This window comes from Aythya marila (assembly GCF_965140915.1).
Source record: "Aythya marila genome assembly, chromosome: 3".
Taxonomy (NCBI): Eukaryota; Metazoa; Chordata; class Aves; order Anseriformes; family Anatidae; genus Aythya; species Aythya marila.
In genome coordinates, this window is record NC_139044.1 from 82,402,357 (window position 1) to 82,425,345 (window position 22,989).

Below are 22,989 nucleotides of genomic sequence, written 5' to 3' on the forward strand. Positions count from 1 at the left end.
TGTCACTGAATGAAAGCCATCCACAGTCCCACAGTACAACTCTGACACTGGAATCCATTGTGGTCTATATCTACATCATTGTTTTTATTGAAAGTTTTTGAGTCTCCTAGAAATGACTCAGAAGAAAAAATATCAAGTAACCTAGTAAGAATATATGCATTTTTAAGCATGAAGAAACTTTCAGATGTATGGAAAAGGCCTGTTCATTTATCCGTGTGTTCTGTTACTATGATTTAGTATGAATTCAGTGACTACTGCTGGTTGGAATACAGATAACGGGAGGCAGAAGTTCTTATTCTGATTTGCTCTGCAATGAATGACTTTTTACTTAATTTCTCTGTTTTCTTCTAAGAAATACATATGTACATACATTTATCCAGTTATCCATCTATCTATCCATTCATCCTTGCATATATGGAAGCATACATACATGTATATTTTATATATATATTATATATATATATATATATGCACTGCCTCATGTGCATCTTATACAAGCTCTTTGAGCAGTTTTGTAAGCCTGTGTCTTTTACTTCATAATACTTGGAGGAAAAGTGGGTAATACTGATGTTGCTGTTCACAACAAACTGTTATCTACTTATCTACTTTCTTAGATTTAGTAAAAAAAAACAAAAAAACAAAAAAACAACAAAACTCACAGGAACAGGAATGGATTTGTTAATCTAGCTACATTCCAAATTTTCCATGTAAAAATTATTTTTTACAAAAAAGTAAATTATTATAGGAAGTATATAGGAAGTACCACAATATATATAAATACCATCACCTTATTTAACAGGTCTATGGAAATGCAAGATCTAGCAAGTCCTCATAATCTTGTTGGGAGCAGCGATGCATCAGGTAGCTCCAAACTGGATAAACCTAATCTCAGTAGTACATCCGTTACAACAAATGGAACAGGAGGTAAGTGTAAAACATTTCTGGTGCATAGAAAGTTTGGGCTAGCTTTTTTTCATATACATTTTTAATGTTATTTCAATGATGAGCGTAAACCCGTTTATAATCCCAGAAAGAAATATTTAAATATTCCAGTCATACCAGTGTAAATCTACTAATCCCTATTTCTCCAATTTCCACCAATTGAAATAAGAGGCATAACTATGCAAAGGTGAAATTAAGAAAATTGTTGTACAGTTGTACCAGATCTTAAAGGCTTGGTTATACCTGCTGGTAACTTGAAATATATTGCATTTTCTGCTTCATACTTCATTGTTAAACCATAATTTACTGTTATGCCCAAACTACACCCATGTAGATTTATTTGAAAACTCTCTTCAAAGAAGTGCATCAAAATTGACACTACTTAGGTAATTTTCTTTTATGATGAACATGCTAATTCCATTTCATGGAATGAATGTTTGTCATAAAGAGATTTTTACATTTACCTCAAAACTTACTGTTTATTATTGCTGTATCTATTACTGTAGACACAGCACTGCCGTGAAGATACAATACTGATGTTCCAATATTTTCAGATAATACATTCTTCCATATCTGAGATGGAGGAGTAGGAGGAAGGGTACCACATTCTGAGTTGGAGTTCCAGCCACATTACCATTCACGAGAGTGACACCATGGATACAAGTCCAGCTGGAGTTTCAGTCCTCTTTTTTGGAGCTAATACATGGCTGTAGTTTTAACAGCTGGCACCAAAAAGACCTTTGTAGTTTGTTCTTTCTGGCTACAATGTAAAATATTTTATTTACTTCTCCCTATTTTAAATATATATTTATATATATATATTTATATATATATTTATATATATATTTATATATATATTTAAATCTCAGTAAAAAGTGAATATGCATATGAAGGGAATAGAGCCCTAAAAAAAAAAAAAAAAAAAAAAAAAAAAGGTGCTGAACCATTAAGGTTCAACCTATTTACTATTTTTAATAGAATCCATATTCCAGCTTAAATAGAAGGGAAAACTTCAAGCATACCATTAAAGAACAGTAATAAATATATGCCCCTATATTATACTTTCATAAATAGACTGTTTAAAATAATGCTCATAAAAACAATACAATGCAGTTAAAAGAATTGGCTCAAAGAGTAAAAACACTTACTTGCATTGAAGAATATTTATGTACACTGAACAGACATTCGGACAATGAACCATTATGCCATTCCTGTCCTCAGGAGACAACATGACAGTTTTAAATACTGCAGACTGGTTGCTGAGTTGCAGTACTCCCTCCTCTGCAACAAGTATGAGAGATCCTGGTACAGTGCATGTGTGTGGTGGTGTGTCTCTGTGACTGCTGTGTAACTTCTCTTGGTTTGCTCTGTTCTTTTGTTCTGTGGTTTGAACATTTCCATGTTGCTGTTTTTTCCACCCTTTCCCAAGAGGCTATTCCCACAGCCAGAAAACTGGAGGGAAGTTGCAATATATAGTTATCTTACCATACTTTGAAAGACATTCAAAGAGCAAGGAGAATTTTAGTAAGTTTAAAATTAGCTTAACTGCATAGATGCACCAAGAGCCTGGGAGAGCCTCGTGGGGTGAACATGCTGGGAGGGGCTAATTCTCAGCATTTCTGTAAGTCAGACCAACAGATTTTCCACTGAATGTGGAATGTAGCACTGATTGTGCTACTACATGTAACTTGCCACGTGTAACTCATAAACATTTGACCAAAATTTCCAAGATGTTGTTTTCATTTAGGAGTTTCCTCTCCCATGTGTTATTAATTGTTTTGAGATACAAGGATTAATAATAATTATATATGTATCATTGTCACAGTACATATGGGATTAATCACAGGTGTAAATGTTCATCACTGTGACTCTCTACAAGCCATTACACAGGTGCTTAAGCTGTGAGGGTTTGGACTAAATTTAGGAAGATCTTAAAAAATTTCCTTTTGAAAAAAACATATGAATAGATTGCCATTTGCAAGTCAGAGTTAACAATAAATAAAAGGTAGATAAATAAATAGATAAATCAGACAAGCACAAAATAATATTTTACATTAGAATAAATGGTTCCGTGTGAATGTTCCTGCTGAATTTAGGTTTAAGGAATTTAAGTTTAAGGCTAATTTAGTCTGTCACCTCAGTTAACTATTCAGCATGTTGAGATAAATATAGAAGGTAATAATTTAAATAGTAATTAATAACAGTGGGGAAATGTAGTATGAAACTACTTGCATTATGGAGGGCACTTCAGCTTTGATATAAACTGAAATTAAATTTTCCAAAGGCAGTAACATGTTTAGATCTGTTCTTGAATATGTCCTGGTGAGCCCAATTTGTTCTGTACCTGTACTTTTTAATATATCTGTCATTATGGGATACTATGTATTTAAACTGTGTGGAATTTTGCATGTGCCATAACCTGTCCCTTCATGAGATGTGTATGCTACAGGTTTTCCCTGGCTGCCTTTATTCAGCTGCTTCCATGTGCTGCCATCTCCATCCTTGATCGCAGATGTTCTGCCCAAACTGTGCCCTATCTCCTGCCCTCCAGACCTGGCACAGCTCTAAGCTGAGCCTCAGCTTGCCAGGCAGCTGCCAGCCACCACAAGAGAAGTGCTGCATTTGGCTACTGTCCTCTGTACAACCTTCATAGCTCATTCGCTAAACAACAGGAAAAAAAAAAAAAAAAAAAAAGAAAAAAAAAAAAAAAGGAAGAAAATGAGCCTTTAGTCACACTTGTTTGTTCTAATATTACCTTCTATCTATTGCATGTGCTTGTCCATCTTTACACATAGTAGTAGCATCACCTGCCCCTAAAACTCTGTGTATGTTCTCAGTCTTTAACACAGAGAGGTTCTTTATGAAAAAAAAAAAAAAAAAAAAAAGAGGTTGGAAAAGTCAGAGTAAAAGTCATGTTGACCTGTTAAGTTTTTTCATCAAATAAAGAACTTATATTGTAGAAATTACTGACTGTTTGGAGTAGTAGTCAGAGTTACTTTAGAAGTAATTAAGTTTGGGAGAAATCCCTGCAGGGCTAACCTGCAGGGCTAAGTCCTGCTCTGAGTAGGGCCTGTTACTCATGGCAGCGTTCAGTCCAGTACTGAGTATCTCTGAGGGTGGAGGTGCCACAGACACTCTGGGCACTGTCCCAGGGCCTGACTACTCTCATGGAGAAGAATGTCTTACAACAAATTGTATTGTTCCCTTGTGTCTGTTGCCTCCACTGCATTCACAGGGCACATTCACAGATGTTCTTCATCTTCATTGCACTTTCCCATTAGGTAGCTGAAGTCTAGCAATTAGTTTTCCCTTCAGCCTTCTCTACTTAGGACTGAACAACCACAGCTTCTTCTGTCAGTCTTTGTACATGTTCCTCAGCCCTGACCATCATGGTAGCTCTACTCTGTTAGCATCTGCAGTCTTCACTGTTAGCAACACTCAATGCTTGAGAACACTTTTCACTTTATTTTTACTCTTTCAGTACTTAAAACAATAGACTTAATCCACACTCAAAAAAATAAATAAATGAAAATGAACACAACAGAATATTAAATTTATACTCTTTAAAGTATTCATTCACAATGATGGCTCAAACTCTTGATCTTTGCACTGTGTATAGAGCAGTTAACTCAGTAGTATTACAACCACATTGTACCTCACATGTCAGGAAACCTAAGGATGATTTTGTGTTTTGATTTGGTGTTGGCTTATGTTTTGATTTCAGCTGTAAAGTTTTTGTTTGTTTGTTTTGTATTTGTTTTTTTTTGTTTGTTTGTTTTGTTTTTAGTTAGCACAGTGCTTTTTCACCCTCTTGTTTTAATGACATTCAACTTTAAGAAAAAAAAATTAGTCCAAATGTCAAGCTACACTGAGGAAAGACCTTGATGAATTCCTTACTGTGATAAAATCTGAATGTAACTAAGTAGAACTGTTTAAAATCAAGTGCACAAAAAATTGCTACAAGTATTTTTCAACAAAACACAGTGCCAATATGCTTTTTTTTTTCTTTTTTGTTTTTTTTTTTTTCCCCCTCAAGTTATGTACATGAGAGGGTTTCTTTTGTTTTAGATCATTTTCTGCTGGACAGGGAGAGAAAAAGTTGGTGAATGTTTGTGCTGATGGAAGTCCACTGCAACTGGCATTAACCAGAAATAGACAAAACTGCAGTAAACACTTCGATTGAAGTGTTCAACTGAAGCTTTGGCTAAAGAAAATGGTTAGGTGCAAACTGAAGTTTTCTTCTGGATGCAATACTAAACATAGGTTTGTAGCTCACTATGGGCAATATTGCAATACCTGCTTGAATAGAAAGAGTTAAAGGTGCTGAAAAGTAGGGTTTTTTTTCATGTAAGTAAATGTCTGCACTCTGAAGAGAAAAGAGACATGCAGCTTATAAAGTAACATGTGACCAAAGATCTTCAGAGGAGAAAATAAAAAACTTTTCCTTTGAGGTATAGGCAGACATCTGTATTTGGTAATCAGAAAGGCCTGAGATTCAGTGGAGTGATTGTTATTTTGTAGAAAATGACTCCTAAGCTTTTTCCTGCTATATATTTTATTGATTTTATTGATGACAATAAAGACCTTTCTCACTTAAATAGAGAAATGGGAACAGTTACAAACGACTTTATTTATTTTATGTAAACTTTGCCAGTTTTTGTTTTGCTTTGCTGTTTGTTTGTTATTTAAACTCCCCCATCCTCATTCTTGCCCATGAAGTCAAATGTGGGTGCAGTGATGTTGATGGCTTAGCTGACGTCCCTCAGAGGGGTCAGGTAGCTAGCTGGCAGAAAATGCTTTTGCTCAGGATATGTTACATCTGCTGAGGGGCTCAGCCAGCCTGGTTGAGGCCAGGCTTCTCCACAAACCCCAGGCTGTGTCTTTCCAGTTCCAGTGCCTGGCATATGACTGTGGCAGTGGCATGTACACTCATCGCCACTGCACTCTGCATGCCTGGGTTGTGATCAGTTCTGTGATCCATAAGCAGGCCCCTGATATATCTGATAAATGTGCACACATGCCTAACTGATCGTCACAAGACGACTGTGGTAACATGTTGGGGTTTTCCAATGTTAGTGTTTTTGATATTTGCCAGTCAAATATCTATTAAAAGTAGCAGCATATTCTGCACTGCTGTTTCTTACCACATCAGTCAGTGGTTCCCAAACTCTGTCACAAAAGTCCATGCTAAATGGCCTGTGTAGGTAACATATTAAACTATAAAATCTGGATTGCTGCTGTGGTGCCTTCAGATATGGTTTGGATAGTAGGATGGTAGGATGGTAAGACTGCATGATTGTCCGTAAGAAATATTTTGAGTTCATAGTGGATCCAAATGTTTGGTAACCTCTGAATTAGAAGCTGACTTGTTACAGCTGTCACTTGTATCCCACTGTAGTTCTTTTGCTTCTTTTCTATTAAACTTCACTCTTCTTTAATGGAAAATTTCTTGCTGGTGACCTAGCTCGAAATAAAGAAATAAATAAAATCCCACAGATACTGAAAAAGGTGAAGGAGAAGGCAGAATGCTGACACTGTGAAAGTAATTTGCTTCTATATGAGCATGAAACCATATTATTATTGTTTCACTCATCAGGCAAAACTATTTTTGTGATGTGCTATATCCCTTGACAGCTAATGTTTCCTTCCTCTCTGCTACTCTTAAGGAATTGTTGGAATCAATTAGATTTAGGTTGAAATCACCGCAGAAGATATTTCAGTTGCTAAAGCCAATAGATAGCCGAATGCACAGATAAAAAGCTATGTATGCATGGTCATTCAAAATGGTAGCAATGGTAGAGTGTCTCAGTGCTGTGGTAAAGCAAAGGTTGAAGCTGTTGCATCGCATACTTATTATATCTGGACTACCACTAGTGAGACAGGCATGAGGACTCCAGTATAAATTTAGAAGTAAAATGTCTACTTATTCTTCTATGTAGTGTCTCTTCTTGCAGTCAAAACAGAGCCCATGAACAGCAACGAAACAACAACCACAACTGGAGATGGATCGCTTGACACTTTTACTGGGTCAGGTAAAGCCATAATAAGATCACGTATCGCTATATGCACATTAATGTAGCATTTAATAACCTTCACTAATGAGCAATGCACTGCATGGAAGTGATCTTTTCAGAAGACACAAAAAGTAACATTTTAATACCAAATAACAATTCTATTTTTTTGTTTGTTTCTGTAGATATATTTTTAAAAAATATGCATTTTTCATGACCTATGATTGTAAAAAGCAGCTTTAATAATGACTTAGACCATTCCTGTATGTAAAAATCTTACAGTAATATTATAATAGCTTTTTAATATTATAATAGCTTTTTAAGCTGTAGCTTTTTTTCAGTGCTAGTCTTGTATGATTTTAGAAAGAAAAAAATATAGATTGCATTTGGAAAGGCTGTTCTAATTTGTAAAATTTTAAATCTTAAAGGTTATATTTCAGTGCTAACCTTTCTATATGTATGAATAATGTGTTATTTTAAACACTGACCAGATTTCCCTATTTTTCTTTTTCTCCATGTAAATATTTCAGTTTAAGTATTTTAAATATTTTGATATTAATTGTAAACTTCAGTTACTTCTTAAAAAATTAAGCCAGCAGCAACTTCTAAGTAGTTTCCTATAAATTACTAAAAGGTGATGGACTGTGAAAAAATAAAAATTAAAAAAAAACAACCCTGCCTTCTAATTATTAACAAAAAATAATATTAAAAATAACATTAGAAGGGAGAGAGGGGAGAATTGATTTCATGTCTGAAAATACCAATTCATTGATGGCCTGACTGAAATTTCACTGAAACTAAGAATTGCCATGAAACTGGTTTTGGTAGACATAGGTAGTCACAGCCTACTTCAAATATTCTGGAAATCATGATGCTTCTGTATAATAAAATTGTTTTAAAAACTGAGCATATGTTTCTGGAATTGTTTTTAGGCATCAGTAAATGCAGATATACTCTGAAGTTTGTTAGTCAGAAAAGAATTGAAAACAAATTTTGTGCCTGAAATAAAGATCTTTGTGAGATGTAAAGTAGCATATACTTTTTCTGATTATTAAAAATGAAAAAAAAAAAGTTCTCATTATGAAAGATACAGTCAACTTAAAATCTAATAAGTTGCATTAAAAAAAATAGTCTTAGCTAAAAAAAGTTGGCTTTTTTTTTTTTTTTCTTCACTCTGATTATTGTTACTCTGTCCTAAGATTTTATTAGTAATGATTACAGGTTATAAAATGTCTGACTATATATGATTTTGGCATTGTTGATGAGATTTTTATCAGCCTGTTCCATGTATTTAAGACATCTGAGTTTTATCTCACATGTAAAGCATGTCTAAGGCAGCATTTGCAGGAAGAAAGTGCCAAAAATTGGAGTTCAAGTTCATGCTTAGGTACCTAAATAACAGCTTGATTTTTCAGGATGCCGCTCACCCCTTAGCTTCCACTGACAGGAAAAGAAGCATTGAGATCTTTGGAGATTTGAAAACAGTTGGTGCTGCCAAAAAAAGAAGTAACTTGGGCTTTACACAATCTTTTTTGTCCGTTAGCCACCTGCATATTCAAATGAAAAATGAGCCTGATTCTCTGTTTAAGCCACAAACTCCAGTATTAAATGAGTATGGTCATTCAAAGTGAGAAATTAGTAGTCTGCCTGTCAAAGTGATGTGCAGTCTTCATCATAAGAATGAGAGGCAGAGCTGCCTTCACAATGTACTGAGTCTTTCATAAGGAGTAAATCCATTACTTGCCTTTTACTGGTACTTGTAAACTGGGCAATATGATTCTATCAGTTTTGTGGCAGATGTCTTAAAAAAAAAAAAAAAAAAAAAAAAAACTCACAGAAAAAGCATTTCTCTGACTTTTTAACCTAATTGGTGATTTGGGAAGTTTGACGTGTTTCTAAAGACAATAAATATTAATTAACTAGTACAAAGATGTCATTTGAGATGAACCAGCTGCAATTGAAAACAATGCATAACAATGCCCAGCACTTAACATTGTTTGCTTTTTCCTAAAAATCAGTAACACATATATGTTATTCCCAACCATGACAAAGTGATAATGCTAGTACTTTTCTGCAGTTTTCAAAGCACCTGTGAGCTCATTTCATGAGGATGCCTGGACATAAACCACTAGCCACTAGCAGGGATATCACTTTCTGTTTTAAACAAATATAGGTCAGAAGAATTCAAGCAACCATTGTTGAGAAGGGAAAGATTTAGGTATGTTATTAAACATTTTATGAAATAAAATTGCATAGTGGAAAGGCTCACTTGAGAGTCTGCCATGTAGAATTCTTCTCCTTCAAATATTCTACCCATTAAAATTGATTTCCATGGTCCAAGGGCAATAAAAACCCGTGACATGTCCTGGGGCTGAGCAGAAGGCTGAACAAGCTCTGTAGGGTATAAAGTAGCCAGCATTGTTCCTAATGACCATCTTTAACACAGAAAGTGATGATCAGATGTACCGTGCAAGGTATATGGCAGGAGAGACAGAAGAGGCTTCCCAGGTTACTGATGAACCCTGATTTTTGATGGATAAACACTGCAGCTTTTTAAACTGCTGTCTTAGGCTTGTTCCTTCGGTGACATTCTGCAGTCAGAGGTGCCTCTAAGATAATCTTCATGGTCTTATGACTATGTCCAGTGCTAGGTTAATGGTTGGACCAGATGATCTTAGAGGTCTTTTCCAACCCAAATGATTCTATGAGACTATGAAAATAAACCTGCAAGTTGATACTGAATGTGCAAGCTTTGAATCTCACTTAAATAGCATAAACTGAATATACTAAATAAGAAACCTCACATCTCAAGAGTTAAGCTGAAAAATAAACCATGTAGATCTAATGAATTTAGAATGAGAGTTGGCATGATGGCTCTGTCCTGGCTGTGGTGTTTCAGCTCATGCTCAGAGCTCTGGTCTCCCCCTTCTGCAGAGTTACCCCCTGAGAAAAAAACAAAAAACATTCCTCAGCATAGGGTAGGAAGGTAGGGAGTCACACTGTGGACCCCTCTTCCTCTTCCTTTTTCTTCAGAATGGCAGTTGGTAATTAATATCCGTATACAATTTGAATCTTTGTGATCCTGTAGCAGACTCTTTTTGGTGTGGAGAGCTGCAGAACAATCTTAAGCTGAGCATTTTCATACTCTGAAAATTTGCTGCAGCTGCTATATTCTGAGTGAATTTCTTTTTGTATTTCAATTGCTTAGAATACTAGATTAATTTGGGAACTGTTCATCATTTTAATGGAGCTGACAGAAACATTAGAAGTTCTTGTCAGCTTTTCTATTTACTATTTATGACACACACACACACAAAAAAAGATATTTAAAAAAAATCTGAAGGCTCTAAAGGCAAGGTTAGGAAATGTCGCCACTGCATAACCTTCATTTGGTTCCCTTTTGTGTAGAAATTGTTATTCACTATTTAAATGAGGTCCTTTTAACCTATCCTCTTCACACAGAATTTTCCAGATGCTTAATGGAAAATACAAAATTCTAGCCTGTGTTAATTTACTGAACCCAACACATGCTATCAACATCGTTTATGGTTATTTCAGTTCTCCACATCCACCTTGGACAGTTGAGCTAACAGGGTAAATAGTAAGAGAGAGCTGTCAGCTTTTTGCCACCCTGTGAATCAACATTAGTTGGGATAGGGACATGTCCTCAGCATTGTATTGAGCCTCGGCTCTCTCAGGCTTGGAGCGCACCTCAGTGGGCCCACATACATCTCCTTTTTCTCCATAGCTATGTTGTTCCCTCTTTGTATTTTGTTCTGTTACATTCCTATCTCCTGAAAACCTTTGTCTTCATCTCAGCCAACCCTGGTCAGCAACATCTTTTGGCATCTGGTACATTCATTCCTCATCCCATCCTCAGACATCCAGCCCAAGGAGCTCTTCTCTTACACATCTGTCCTCAAGCCTCACTGCCATTTCTGAATCTCCACCTTCCACGTTTCCTTCCAGAGGTCACTTCTCCCCATGGATAGAGGGTGGAGATGCTGGAACCCTATGTGGCACAGATCAGCCAGAACTGCCACCTGTAGAGAAAGTGGGCCCAGTGAATAGAGTTTACCTGCCAACATCTGCATGCTGCTTTTACAGAGCATGTGCAAAATGGGACTTTTTTTCTTTTCAGAAGTATGCAGGTTGATGGATTTTCACTTGAGAAATAAAGGGTCTTATACCTGCCCAGAAAACCATTCCTTTATTAAAGTCAAGTAATGAAGTTTTAAAAGTATTTGAGTTTTTCAGAGAATAGACAGATTTGTTTTTAATATAAAAAATAATATAATGTTGTCTACCCCCATTCCTATAAATGGCTATAGAAAATGACATGGCTATAAAAAGCATAGCAACCTACCTCCACCATCTCCTCCATTACCAGTCCTCTCTACCAGAAGAAAACTAGGGTGACAGCAGTAAAAGTTGTTTAAATCTGATAACTGACAAAATTACCAATCTGAGCTGTGAGATACAGCATTAGTCCACAGGCCCTACTCAGTCACAGTGTTCTCTTATTGTGGGTCTTGTACCCCGTGTTGTCTCATATTCTAAAATGTTCAAAAATAGATGTGAAAAGAAGAGAAAGAGTGAAAGGAAAAGACTTTGTTGAATGCTGCACAATTTGTTTTTGGGGCACGTGCCCCATTCTGTCTCCTTTCTACAGTCATTAGTGACATTAGGTAAACTGAAAAAAAATAAAATCCTAAATTCTTTGCTTGTCTGAATTTATGAAATAAGGTATATGCAGAAAGAATAAAAAAAGTAGGCAGGACAAGTTTTTTGCTGAAAAACATTAGTTTTTCATAACTGAAGTGGGATAAATGAACAGTCATTCATTTTTTGTAGTTTATACCAGCTTTAGTGGAATGGTAAATGTGCTTTAACCGAGATGATTAATTGAGTGATGTGTCATTCAGCAAACAATAGACGAAAAGCGGAGCAGTACAGTTAAAAAAGATCTGATAAGCCGGTAATGGATCATGAAACTTCCTTGCCCTGAGAATCACCAAGGTCACTGTGTTAGCTATTGCTTGTCTTCAGAAAGGTCACAGTGATACAACAGGCAAGACTAATTACTCCTCAAGGGTTAAATAAATACCAGCATCCTTTAGGGTTTTATGGTCAGTTTATGTTGATATATACAGCTAAAGGTTCGTCTAAATCTGGGAAAAGCTTTCTGCACACCAAGTAGATCACTCTACCGATTAAGCTTAAACATTCTCAGAAAAGAATAACCAACAAAATTAAATTCAGCAGATTTCCATCACAGGCAAATACTTAATATCTTCTCAGTCAGCAACTCTTTTATGAAATCTGGTAGCACAAGTTCAAAAATAATATTCATTTTTTTATTTTCAAGTCATTCTCAACTGCGCGTTTTTTGTTAAAAAAAAAAAAAAGAAGCTAATGGTTTTTCTTCTACTGTATTTCCTTTTAAGTCCTACACATTCTAAATGTGTTTAAACTAGCTTTAAAAATATGAAGTTCTGCATATGTTCAAAGCAATAGATCTCAAAGACATTAATTAGACCTGGATGTAGAAATATATCATGTTTCATAAAATAGTTAGGAACCTAAACCTATTTGTCACTTATATAATTCTGAAAGTTCATTTCTACTACCATTATGAACAACTCAGGAAGAGGGTACACTTTGAAGTACAACTATGATTGATTAGACTAAAGAAATTCCAGTGCTTCGTTGTGTACTACTTTAATCTTTTGAAAAGTGAATGAGCAGCAGATGGCCTAATAAAGACACTCTGTATGTTTGCCCAGTATGGATTTGGTCTGAAGGGATTGGTTCAACACTTTAGAGTACATATATTTGGAATACATCTGTCTTAGTCAAGACAGATGGCTAAAGGAAAGAGAAACTTCGAAACACTTGGAATTAATCCAATGTGAACACCGCTTTTGAATGAAATTTTAATGGGATATGACTATTGTTCTGTTAGCTTTCTTGGAAGAATGCAGCTGTTAATAGTATAGACATACATAATTCTAATGGCTACTGTACAGGGCTGTTTTTGAAATACAAATGTTGTTAGTGCCTGCGTTCTAATCAGCCTGTTGATAATGATGTTTATTTGGTTTCTAGTAGTCAGTTAGGCATCTCCCATCACCTAAGCAAGCTAAAATTGATCATACTCGTATAAAACATATTTTTACTATACAATATCAAAATTAAACTTGTTAATGTAGACTGTAGAACAATGAATGTTTGTTGTGTTTGTCAAATGTTTCAGTTTGTGTATTAAGATGTTATAGTTCAAGTGACATCTTTGTTGAAAAGCTGTTTCAATGAAATTTTCTGCTAATGTGGCTGTATTCGTATTTAGACTGTTTGGCTTAATGGTCTCATGATGTTTTTAACTGTCAAACTCTTTGTTTTCTGTTTTGCAGTAATAACAAGTAGTGGTTACAGCCCAAGATCGGCGCATCAATACTCACCACAGATATATCCCTCCAAGTTAGTGTCTGTACCTCTTCTAGTCTTGTATATGAAATTGACTTTGGTTGTAGGCAGGTCTGTGGTTTGCTGCAAACAAATATTCATCACCAGAAGAAAGAGAGAGAAAGTAAAATACTTAAGCTTCAGTACAGATTCTATTACAGTTCTATGTCCAATTTTTTTTTTTTTCTCACATGGCTGGGCTGCAGAGTAAGATCTTACTCTGTGCAGTACTGTACTGCCACACAAGAAATATCCTTGAATTTCTGCACAAAACAGAACGAAAAAAATGGAGTGTCAGTTTCCTACACATCGACATCTTAATATTGCTGGCATTAAATACAGACATATTTTGAAGACATTTTATATTTAGAAATTACAATTTCATGTGCAAGATGCGTACTTAAGGGTAACCCTTCCAGTACTGCCAAATTGCTCCAAACATTCCAGAGTTATGAACCACCCTTTCCTACTTTCCCCAAGATTGTAAGATCTAAAAATCAAATAAATTATATCAGATTAACTTTAATCTCTCTCTTTTTAAAATTATTTTGAAGCCAGTGGAGGATATTAAAACTAGAACCTTTCTTCCAATTTATTTTTAGTTATTATTTTTATTATTTATTTATTTATTGGGGAAACTCTGTCAATCATATAAATTGAGGAGTGAGAACATTATGGAAAGCACTGAGGATGTTTTATGAAATTGATGAAATTGACAACCTATAAAATTGCATGAGTGCTTTGCAAAAGGGTGCTGGATTTCAGTATGCCATACATTTTTTTCAGTGTATTCAATGCAACTTTGCAACTTTGCAACTATGCAACTTTGTTATTTGATACAGAGAAAACATTGAAACTATAGCTGATGACACTTTTTCAAATTTCTTTAACAAATTTCCATTCATTTCATGTTAATCAGTATTTACTGATAGAGAAAGTAGATGCCTAAACTAAAAACATTCCTCCTTATTCCACGTAAAAGTTTTGGCAGACTATATCAGATACCTTTGCCCAAATACATTGCACGATTTAATAGATTTTTTAATCTACTGTAATAATTTACTGGCATCTAAATTAATGCGTAATCCTTTTCTGATAGCAATGGCTGCCAACTGTACTAAAATAATTAGAAAGAAAAAAAAAAGAATAAAGAAAAATAAATTAGAATCTGAAATTTAGTCACGGCTTTAATGGCCAGGTTTCAGTTAGCTTAATTCTGCAGAGTATGTTTATTCAACTCTTGGTCCATAAAATCTTATTTGACTTACAAAACAATCCAAGACAAATGTTTCTCTGTATGCTTTTGCAACTCTGGAGGGCAAAAATTTTAAACTTGATTTTGTTCAATCTCTCAATAAAGTCCCAGTATTTATAACTTAAAGCCATTTTTATTTTCATTCTACTTCCCTAGCCCATATTTTCCAACTGTTTAAAGCCCATCTGGTTACCAAAGCATTGCTGACAATAGTTTTCATGCTTCTCTAAATGGGCATGATCCACCTCCCATTGAAGCCAGAGATGTCTGCTAGGTGTCTGCTGAAGCAGAGCCATACATCGAAAACACAATGTAGTAGCTTTAATGTACTCCTCTGTATTTCCTTTATTCTTCCAGTCCCACTGTCCCTCCACTGAATTAAAGAAATGAGGGCCTTTCTCATATGAGCATGCTGATCTTGCCTCAAAAGTGTCAAATCCATACAAAACTGTTACAGCAGTGATACAGTGCACCTAGAGCTGAACACAAGAGCTTAAGAATTAAACTGTAGTGATGGGACAGCACAAAATACTCATAGTGCCCTGGCGAATGTGAGCCAGAATGTTTTTCAGTTTATTTCAGTGGGGGATGGAATAACTCCCATAAGAGGAAGAGTTGGCAGAATAATGAACTGCCTTTGGACATCTTTAAACCTTTTTCTTTACTTTATTGCTTGAATAAATATACAAAGTATTTGTTGCCACAGTAATGCTATTTTTCCTGATATTTAGGCCCTATCCACACATTCTTTCTACACCAGCAGCTCAAACAATGTCTGCCTATGCCGGACAAACCCAGTATTCAGGAATGCAGCAACCAGCGGTCTATACAGCCTACTCACAGACAGGACAGCCATACAGCCTACCTACTTACGGTATTTGACCTCTTATTACTTCTCTTTACATAGAAGTAAGAGCAAAGAGTAAACATTTTTGCCTATTTATTATTATTATTATTATTTTTCCCCGCTGTAAGAAAATATTTTAAAGAATCAGTTGAAAATTAATTTCTTATACAGATTTGGGTGTAATGTTGCCAGGCATCAAGACAGAAAGTGGGCTCTCGCAGACGCAGTCACCACTGCAGAGTGGGTGCCTCAGTTACAGTCCAGGTTTTTCCACCCCACAGCCAGGCCAAACACCGTATTCATATCAGATGCCAGGTAAGTAGCCCTTGCTGTCATGCATCATCCTGCCCTGCTGCTGGCCCGCTATTCCCTCATTTTTCTATTTTCAATTCATTTTTGTGAACTCTATGTATATGTGTGTCATTGGCAGCAATTTTTACCACTAAAATATAAAGCCAGATTTTTTTTTCCAGTATTAACATGCATATATATTAATTTTGGTCATTTTCTAATCTAAATCATGACATGCAATGCAGTCCTCATTTGTAACTTAAGATTTTTGGGGGGTAAAATCACATGGCAGGACTGGAAGCACTAGTTGTATTTATTGGAGAACACAAGTCACTTTCCTTTTTCTCCATGTTTTTGAGTATTACATCATTAGATGCTTGTTTTAGAATTTCTCCTTAATTCATATCTATTCTTTCATTTATTATTTAATTTATAATTCATTTATTTCCCTTAGATCATTGATATATTCTTTTATCTGAATACAGTTGTAGTTTCTAATACAATGGCAATTTTTTTAAATATTGCATGTACAATATTAATCACCTGAATTATCCTGAAAACGGAAATGCCTCATTACAGGTCAGTTAAAAACAACCAGATCATTAAAATATTCTTAAAAAAAAAAATAAAATTGTTTCATAAGTGAACATACACATAAGCATTGCAACTTATAAGGAAATAAAGGAAAAAGGGAATAACAATATCTGAACAGAGGTGAGACACTGTAAAATACTGAAAAATACTTTTGAGATTACTGTAGTGACTTATTGTCAATACTGTTCTTCAGTTGTGAGAAAAAGACTGTATGCCTGTATGCGTGGAAGTAGCATCGCATTTATTTTAAAGTCTCATTATAATGTTTTATTATTTAAATGGAAAATAAAAATTGTTTGCTCCTGTGGTCTGTCTATGTCTTAACATGAAAGTCTGTATTTAGAATTGTATTTTGATTCAAAAACAAGTTATTGCAACTAATCATAGTTTTAATTTTAGGTTCTAGTTTTACACCATCATCCACTATTTATGCAAACAATTCTGTTTCAAATTCTACAAACTTCAGTAGTTCACAACAGGTATGAATATCAACATTTTTCTTTGTGCATTATAAAAGTATTTCTGTAACTCTAATGATGGCGTGTTATTTAAGTTTATATTTTTTATGCTCAATGAGACTTACTGTGGTTCAGTGCTATTTTCTGTGGAAAACAATGAAAGTCCCAGTGGATGCCTAGTTTCATCTTTTGGCACCTAAATACTTCATCAATCTTCCCATAGTCTTCTAATAAATATTCTTAAACTAGAAAATGTAAAATAGAATCCAGCAACTTCTTGCATAAGTCATTTGATTGCATACAGAAATACTTTATGGAAAAATTGCTTGTTACTCTACTCAGTTAACTGCATTTGCTGTTTTAGGATTATCCATCATACACAGCTTTTGGCCAAAACCAGTATGCACAGTATTACTCAGCATCAACATATGGTGCATATATGACCTCAAACAACACAGCTGATGTCACTTCTTCATCATCATCAACCTACCAGTTACAAGAATCTCTCCCTGGCCTGACTAGTCAACCAGGTACAGATCTACATTCAGGTGAAAACAAAATTTTAATCTTATCCTGTATTTGTATAAGGCCAAGATTTCCATGTCTACCCTGGTGATTTTTTACTGTTTGACATTTTAAGGTCATGCCTTTCAGGAAACTTTATTTATCATGTTATCATGCAAACCAACCAAAATAAGCTTTTTTTTTTTTTTTTTTTTTTTTTTTTTAAGAAATCTGTGCAACTTGTTTGTAAGTTAAAAAAAAAAAAAAAAAAACCTTTGCAACTTGAGATTGTTATCTGTGGAAGGAGTAGACTGTAGACTGAAATTGTTGCAATGGTCTGTTAGGGATCTGTTAGTCTGTTAGTACCAAAAACAAATGTACAGTAACAAACCTTAAGTAAATTCTGAAATAAAAATTCAGTCAGGTCCCCAATGTAGTGTAACATTCTGGCGGTGTAACATTCTGGTATCTACCTACATATTCTGAAGGGTTACTGTAAATGATTTAAAACGCAATGTTTTTCTTCATTTAATTGTGCCCCAATCATACCAGCAAGTGTACATGTATTTTATTCAAAATATATACAAGCCAGACTTGCTAATTCACAAATTTAGGTGACTAAGAATAGAGCAATCAGTTATTAACAGAATTCTTTAAAACAAATGAATGGACAAAAAATTGAAGTAATTGAAACTCTGAAAAAGATAGCTCCAAAGAGAAATCAGGAGACTAAATTTGCCTGCCCAACTCTGCCCCCTTGTGCATATGAATTACTACACAGTATTTAGTTAAACGTCTGTTCTTAGGGCATCACCGTTGGATAATGACAGCTCCTCATTTTTTCTCATTACCATTATAACCCAGTTCACAGTCACTTATTTTCTCTGTTCTACATGTCATGAAAATGCAGATGTTAACCAAGGATTTTTTTTTCTACATTAGAGTTCCTGAACATCTCACCAATATATTTTCCCACATTTAACCTATATGGGACTAAGGTACATCAAGATAAAATTATGCCTTTGAAATGATGCATAGTACAGTTCAGAGTCTCAAACTTCTCTGTGGGCTGTCTTAGGAACTTGCAGCCACAGTGAATAAAGCCTGTTTTGGGGTGAATAAAGCCTGTTTTTTCATCCTTACTTTCCTATATTGTTTCTATTATTTCAGGAATTCCTTAAAATTCTATTTCAGTTTTATTTCATATTTATATCCTAAACAGCCTACTTAGAGCTGCATGTAGCATCTGTTAGGAAGGAGATAATTGCCAGCTGCCTGGCCCTGTGCAGTTAGAGCAATGTTGTAGAGACACTGGCTTCACATATATAGCATGGTTAAAGTCTGCCTTGCCCACAGGCTGTGACCATTTATGAATACACTAACAAACTGGGTTTTGGATTAGGGTCTGAAAAGGGAAAATGTGCTTTTCTCACAAAATCAACTCATTCTGTGAGTCTTCCTAATTCTCATCCTAACAACTGAACACTGATAAACATCATGGTAAAACTGCTGTGTTATAATAGTGTGTAGAAAGGAAGGGTAATACTGTGTAGAAGAGTATAGGCAAGGCCTCATACTTCATATAAGCTGCTTAAATTTACTGAAAACTTTGGAATGTTTAATTGCATGAGTTGATTTTTTTTCCTACTAGCTGTTTTCCACATACTGATCTTTAAATTGTGTATATATGTGCATGCATGTGCATATTTGTGGTATGGCATGGTATGGGGAGATCATAGAATCACAGAATGGTTTGAGTTGGAAAGGGCCTTAAAGACCACCTAGTTCCAACCCCCCTGCCATGGGCAGGGACACGAGATCAGGTTGCCCAAAGTCCCATCCAACTTGGTTTTAAACACTTCCAGGGATGGAGCATCTGCAACTTGTCTGGGCAATGCACATTCTCTTGGTTTTTGATGAAAACATAAAATGCCTCAAAGAGCAATTTTAGGAAGAAAAGTAAAGATGCAACTTAAAATCAATTGAAATTCCAACAGTTGGAGAACATTCATGATAGCAAAAGATCATATGTAATGTATTTTCAAAAGAGTGGAAAGAGTATTCACAATTGATTTTTTGATAATTGTGCATGTCTGGTGCACATTTTCTTGCTCCTTTTTTATTCTATGTTTTTATTTGAGAAAATCAGACAGCATTTTACCTTTGTCTCTACCTTGCATATCTGTTTCCTCAAAATGCTGTGTAGATATGTCTTAAAATTACCTTAGTATTGAATAACAAGATTGACAAAATAGGAATTGACAAAAGAAAATAATTTTACATTAAACAGATCTATTTTCTATCTGCTTAAACAGATAGAAAAAAATATTGAAGGCTGCACATCTATGAAATAATAAAGACTTTTCTTATTTGTGGGTTGTTTAAGCATATAAACTTGTTTTCCTTTTAAGTAGTTTGTGTATCTGAACTTACAAATCTGCCCACTCACTCCTTATTTCTGTGAAGTGCTGCACTGGTCATGAGACCCTCTATTGAGAGTGCAACACCCACTTTGAGAATACATGACATGCCTGTGCCCTTGTGTGTCACTGTAAAAATAAATTTGTATGTGTGAAATTCAGTTTGTTGGATATAGAAATCACTTCAGATAGATCATACTGCCGAGGTTCAGTACTCAACATGTTTGCTTGCTGTCTAACAGACCAGACCTTCATTGCTTGGTCCTAAAAGTTACTCCAATTAAAACATAAGATTAAACACAGTAAGGCACTTCATTCTTCTGCCATCTCTGCTAGCTGCTAATTCAGATTAGTCTCTAGTACTCTCCATAGACACAGAACTTCTTGTGATAAAAAGCCCCAACAGATCAAGATTTAAATATCTGTTACAATTTTATTTGTTGACCAAGTAAAGAAAATGAGATGCAAATTGAAATAGGCATTGCTCTCTCTACTACTCATAACAACTAATAACACATTATGGGTCTGGTCTTTGCTTCTAGTAAAGAAAGGGATTCTTGTCAAAAGCCCTGTGTTTTTGAGGAGCTTGTGGACTGTCAATAGACTGCTGGGGTCCAGAGACAGCCACTTGCACAGAAGTCTCACTGGCAGACAGGGAGAAGATTCAGTGCCCCCTGCTCCTGACAGTATTTGGTGAGAGGCTGCAACATGCTCATCTGGAACAGGATACAAACACACACAAGACAGTCAGTGGTAGCTTTCCACCATTACACACATCAGAAGTTGTCTCACTGAGCATTTGTTCTGGCCCGTGCCCATAATTTTCTCCAACTTAAATGGCACAACTATGTTTTAACAGGGAGGAGAGGATGCTTGCATCAGACTACACACACTAACTACAGAACATTTTTGAAAAAAAAAAATGTTCTGAATATGAACTACCTCTGTTTTTACCAGTTTTGGTGTAACTCCCTCACCTCTGGTTGGAGCTACTGCAAGGTCTCTGTGGCATGGAAGGCTTCATGCTGGACATGAACCTGTGTATGAATATGTGCACAAATATCTGTGATGAACTGGTCATTCTGTGTTCCAGTTTTAACATGTTCCTCTTGTTTTATTGGAGTTTTGATGCTGCTCATAGTTCCAGTGACAGAAGGCTATGATATGTATTTATTAGGCATGTTATAAATATTGGAAAAACTAAAAAATTTCAAATATTAAAAATTATAAAAAATAAAAATTTCTGTCTAATGTGAGCTGCAGTAGGAAATCTTTATGAGGGTAAGGTTTTCAGTACTCTTTGGTACTAGAATTTCTCAGATTATTTTACTGAGCTGAATTTTTAATAAGTTTTCCTTTTATCAGTATTGACCTCATTTCTAAAACAAATTAAAGATAAGAAAATGCAGTTGCTTATTTAGCCTGCTGTTGGTAAAAAGCAAATCAAACAATTAAGCCTACAGTTGTTAAAAAAAAAAAATCACTACAGACTTATGCAGTTCTAAAATAGATGCATACCTTGCATTCAAGTAAGAGACAGCTGCTCATTCTGATTTAGAGATTAGTGTAATGAAATAAAGTTGGCTCTAAATATATAGGACTTACAACGTACAGTGATTAGTTACAGTACCGATTAATGGATAATTATGCAATCTCATACAGTGTTGGCCCAAGCAGAGGCCCGGGGCAACTGGTAATGGCTAATGCTAAATGAAACTTGAAGTTACTTACTTCAGTTGTTAGATACATTCAGAGAAGATTTAGAAAATAGGGTGTTGTTTTTTTATAAATATTTTATTTTTGGTAGATTGGAGTAAGCATGCTCATTGAAAACAGATGTTTTAATATATTACTGTAGATTACTGTAGAAATGAGCCTTGATCCTTTTGTAAAATGTTGGCATGTTATAAATATGATTTTTTTTTTTTTTGTGATAAGGATGTAAACATTCATATTCAGTTATTTAGTTTTTGATTCTGTTGCTGGGTTTTATTTTTGGATTCTTTTTCCATTCTGTCAGAGTAGCTGGGAAATTATAGTTTTGTACATACTTAAAACTTCTTTTGAAGTCAGTATCAGTTTTTGCTGTGCAAGGAATGTGATTCTGAAACATCTTTTAGTACATTCTTACATTTAGAAAAGTATATTTTGCTGTTCTACTTGCGGAGAAAGAACTAAGATAATGTAACCTTATCGATTGCTCCACAACCTGCAGTGTCCTTATTGACAACACCATTCTGGAAATAGAAATAATTTGTCAGTAAGAGCTCTCTCCCCATTGTGTAGGGACAAAGTAAAAACACCATGGGAACATTATTCATTACATATTATTATTGCTGCCTAATTTCCCCATCATTTCTTTTCTGATAGGATTTTCAGCTGAAAGAGAAGAGAAAATACTACAGAATATATAAGATCAGGACAGACCTATCAAAAATAGCACCTGGAATAAATTCTCAAATTACAGTTCTAAATATCTCTTCTTAGCAGCTGCCTGAAAGTTTGGCTGTATTCTGCACAGCCAGAGACACACATTGGTTTTGCAACATTGAACTAGTCATCATCTAGTTTGAAAAGAAAATAGTAGTATCCTCTTCCAGGTGACAGTAGAATAATTAGAGTACTTTGTCACGAAGTGAGAGAGACAGATTTGATTTCCTCCTGTTTCATGGAGAATTTATCATCTTCCACTTGGATGTGCAGGTATATGGATTCTGAGTCATGAAAGCATATCTGTATTTATACTTATATATGTATACATATATATATATCAGTCATTCAGTCAAATAAACAAATGTGCCTCAGAGATGTCAACAGAACCTAGATATGTCCTTCTTCCAGGTAAATATTCTAACCAATATGCTCAGGATCTAACTTTCTTCATGTACTGCCCTGTCCTTAAATCTTGAATTCTTTCCCCATAATGTCTAGAGCTCCCATTCAGGAATGCAACATTATGGGCTTAAATTGTATTCTTCCAAGAAATGCAACAGTATTTTTTTTCCATACAAGATATAAATATATATTCCAAGTGTATTTATTTTAATAATATTTCGTATGTGGTTCACTGTAAGGTATAAATAAATGATAGAAGAGATGAAGAATTTAACTGTGGTGTTACGTTACGCTCAGACTCTCAAAATTGTGTTCTATTTTTTCTTACTAGACTAGAATTGTTTTCTTTGTTGTGGAAAGAAAGAGG

The 22,989-nt window shown here is 35.0% G+C and overlaps 1 protein-coding gene across 11 annotated transcripts in view; it reads left to right on the plus strand.

Moving 5' to 3' along the window:
- Positions 1 to 22,989, plus strand: part of EYA4 (EYA transcriptional coactivator and phosphatase 4) — a 156,982-nt gene that overhangs the window by 102,997 nt on the left and 30,996 nt on the right. For 5 of the 11 annotated variants that reach the window (XM_082756834.1, XM_082756829.1, XM_082756832.1 and 2 more), the window contains 8 exons: positions 800 to 924; positions 2,164 to 2,232; positions 6,882 to 6,974; positions 13,367 to 13,433; positions 15,405 to 15,547; positions 15,692 to 15,835; positions 16,805 to 16,884; positions 17,228 to 17,411. In XM_082756834.1, the coding sequence (XP_082612960.1) occupies positions 800 to 924; positions 2,164 to 2,232; positions 6,882 to 6,974; positions 13,367 to 13,433; positions 15,405 to 15,547; positions 15,692 to 15,835; positions 16,805 to 16,884; positions 17,228 to 17,411 (905 nt within the window). Of the gene's footprint in view, positions 1 to 799; positions 925 to 2,163; positions 2,248 to 6,881; positions 6,975 to 13,366; positions 13,434 to 15,404; positions 15,548 to 15,691; positions 15,836 to 16,804; positions 16,885 to 17,227; positions 17,412 to 22,989 lie in introns of all 11 variants that reach the window. The other 6 variants (XM_082756833.1, XM_082756836.1, XM_082756837.1 and 3 more) reach the window with 6 other exon arrangements.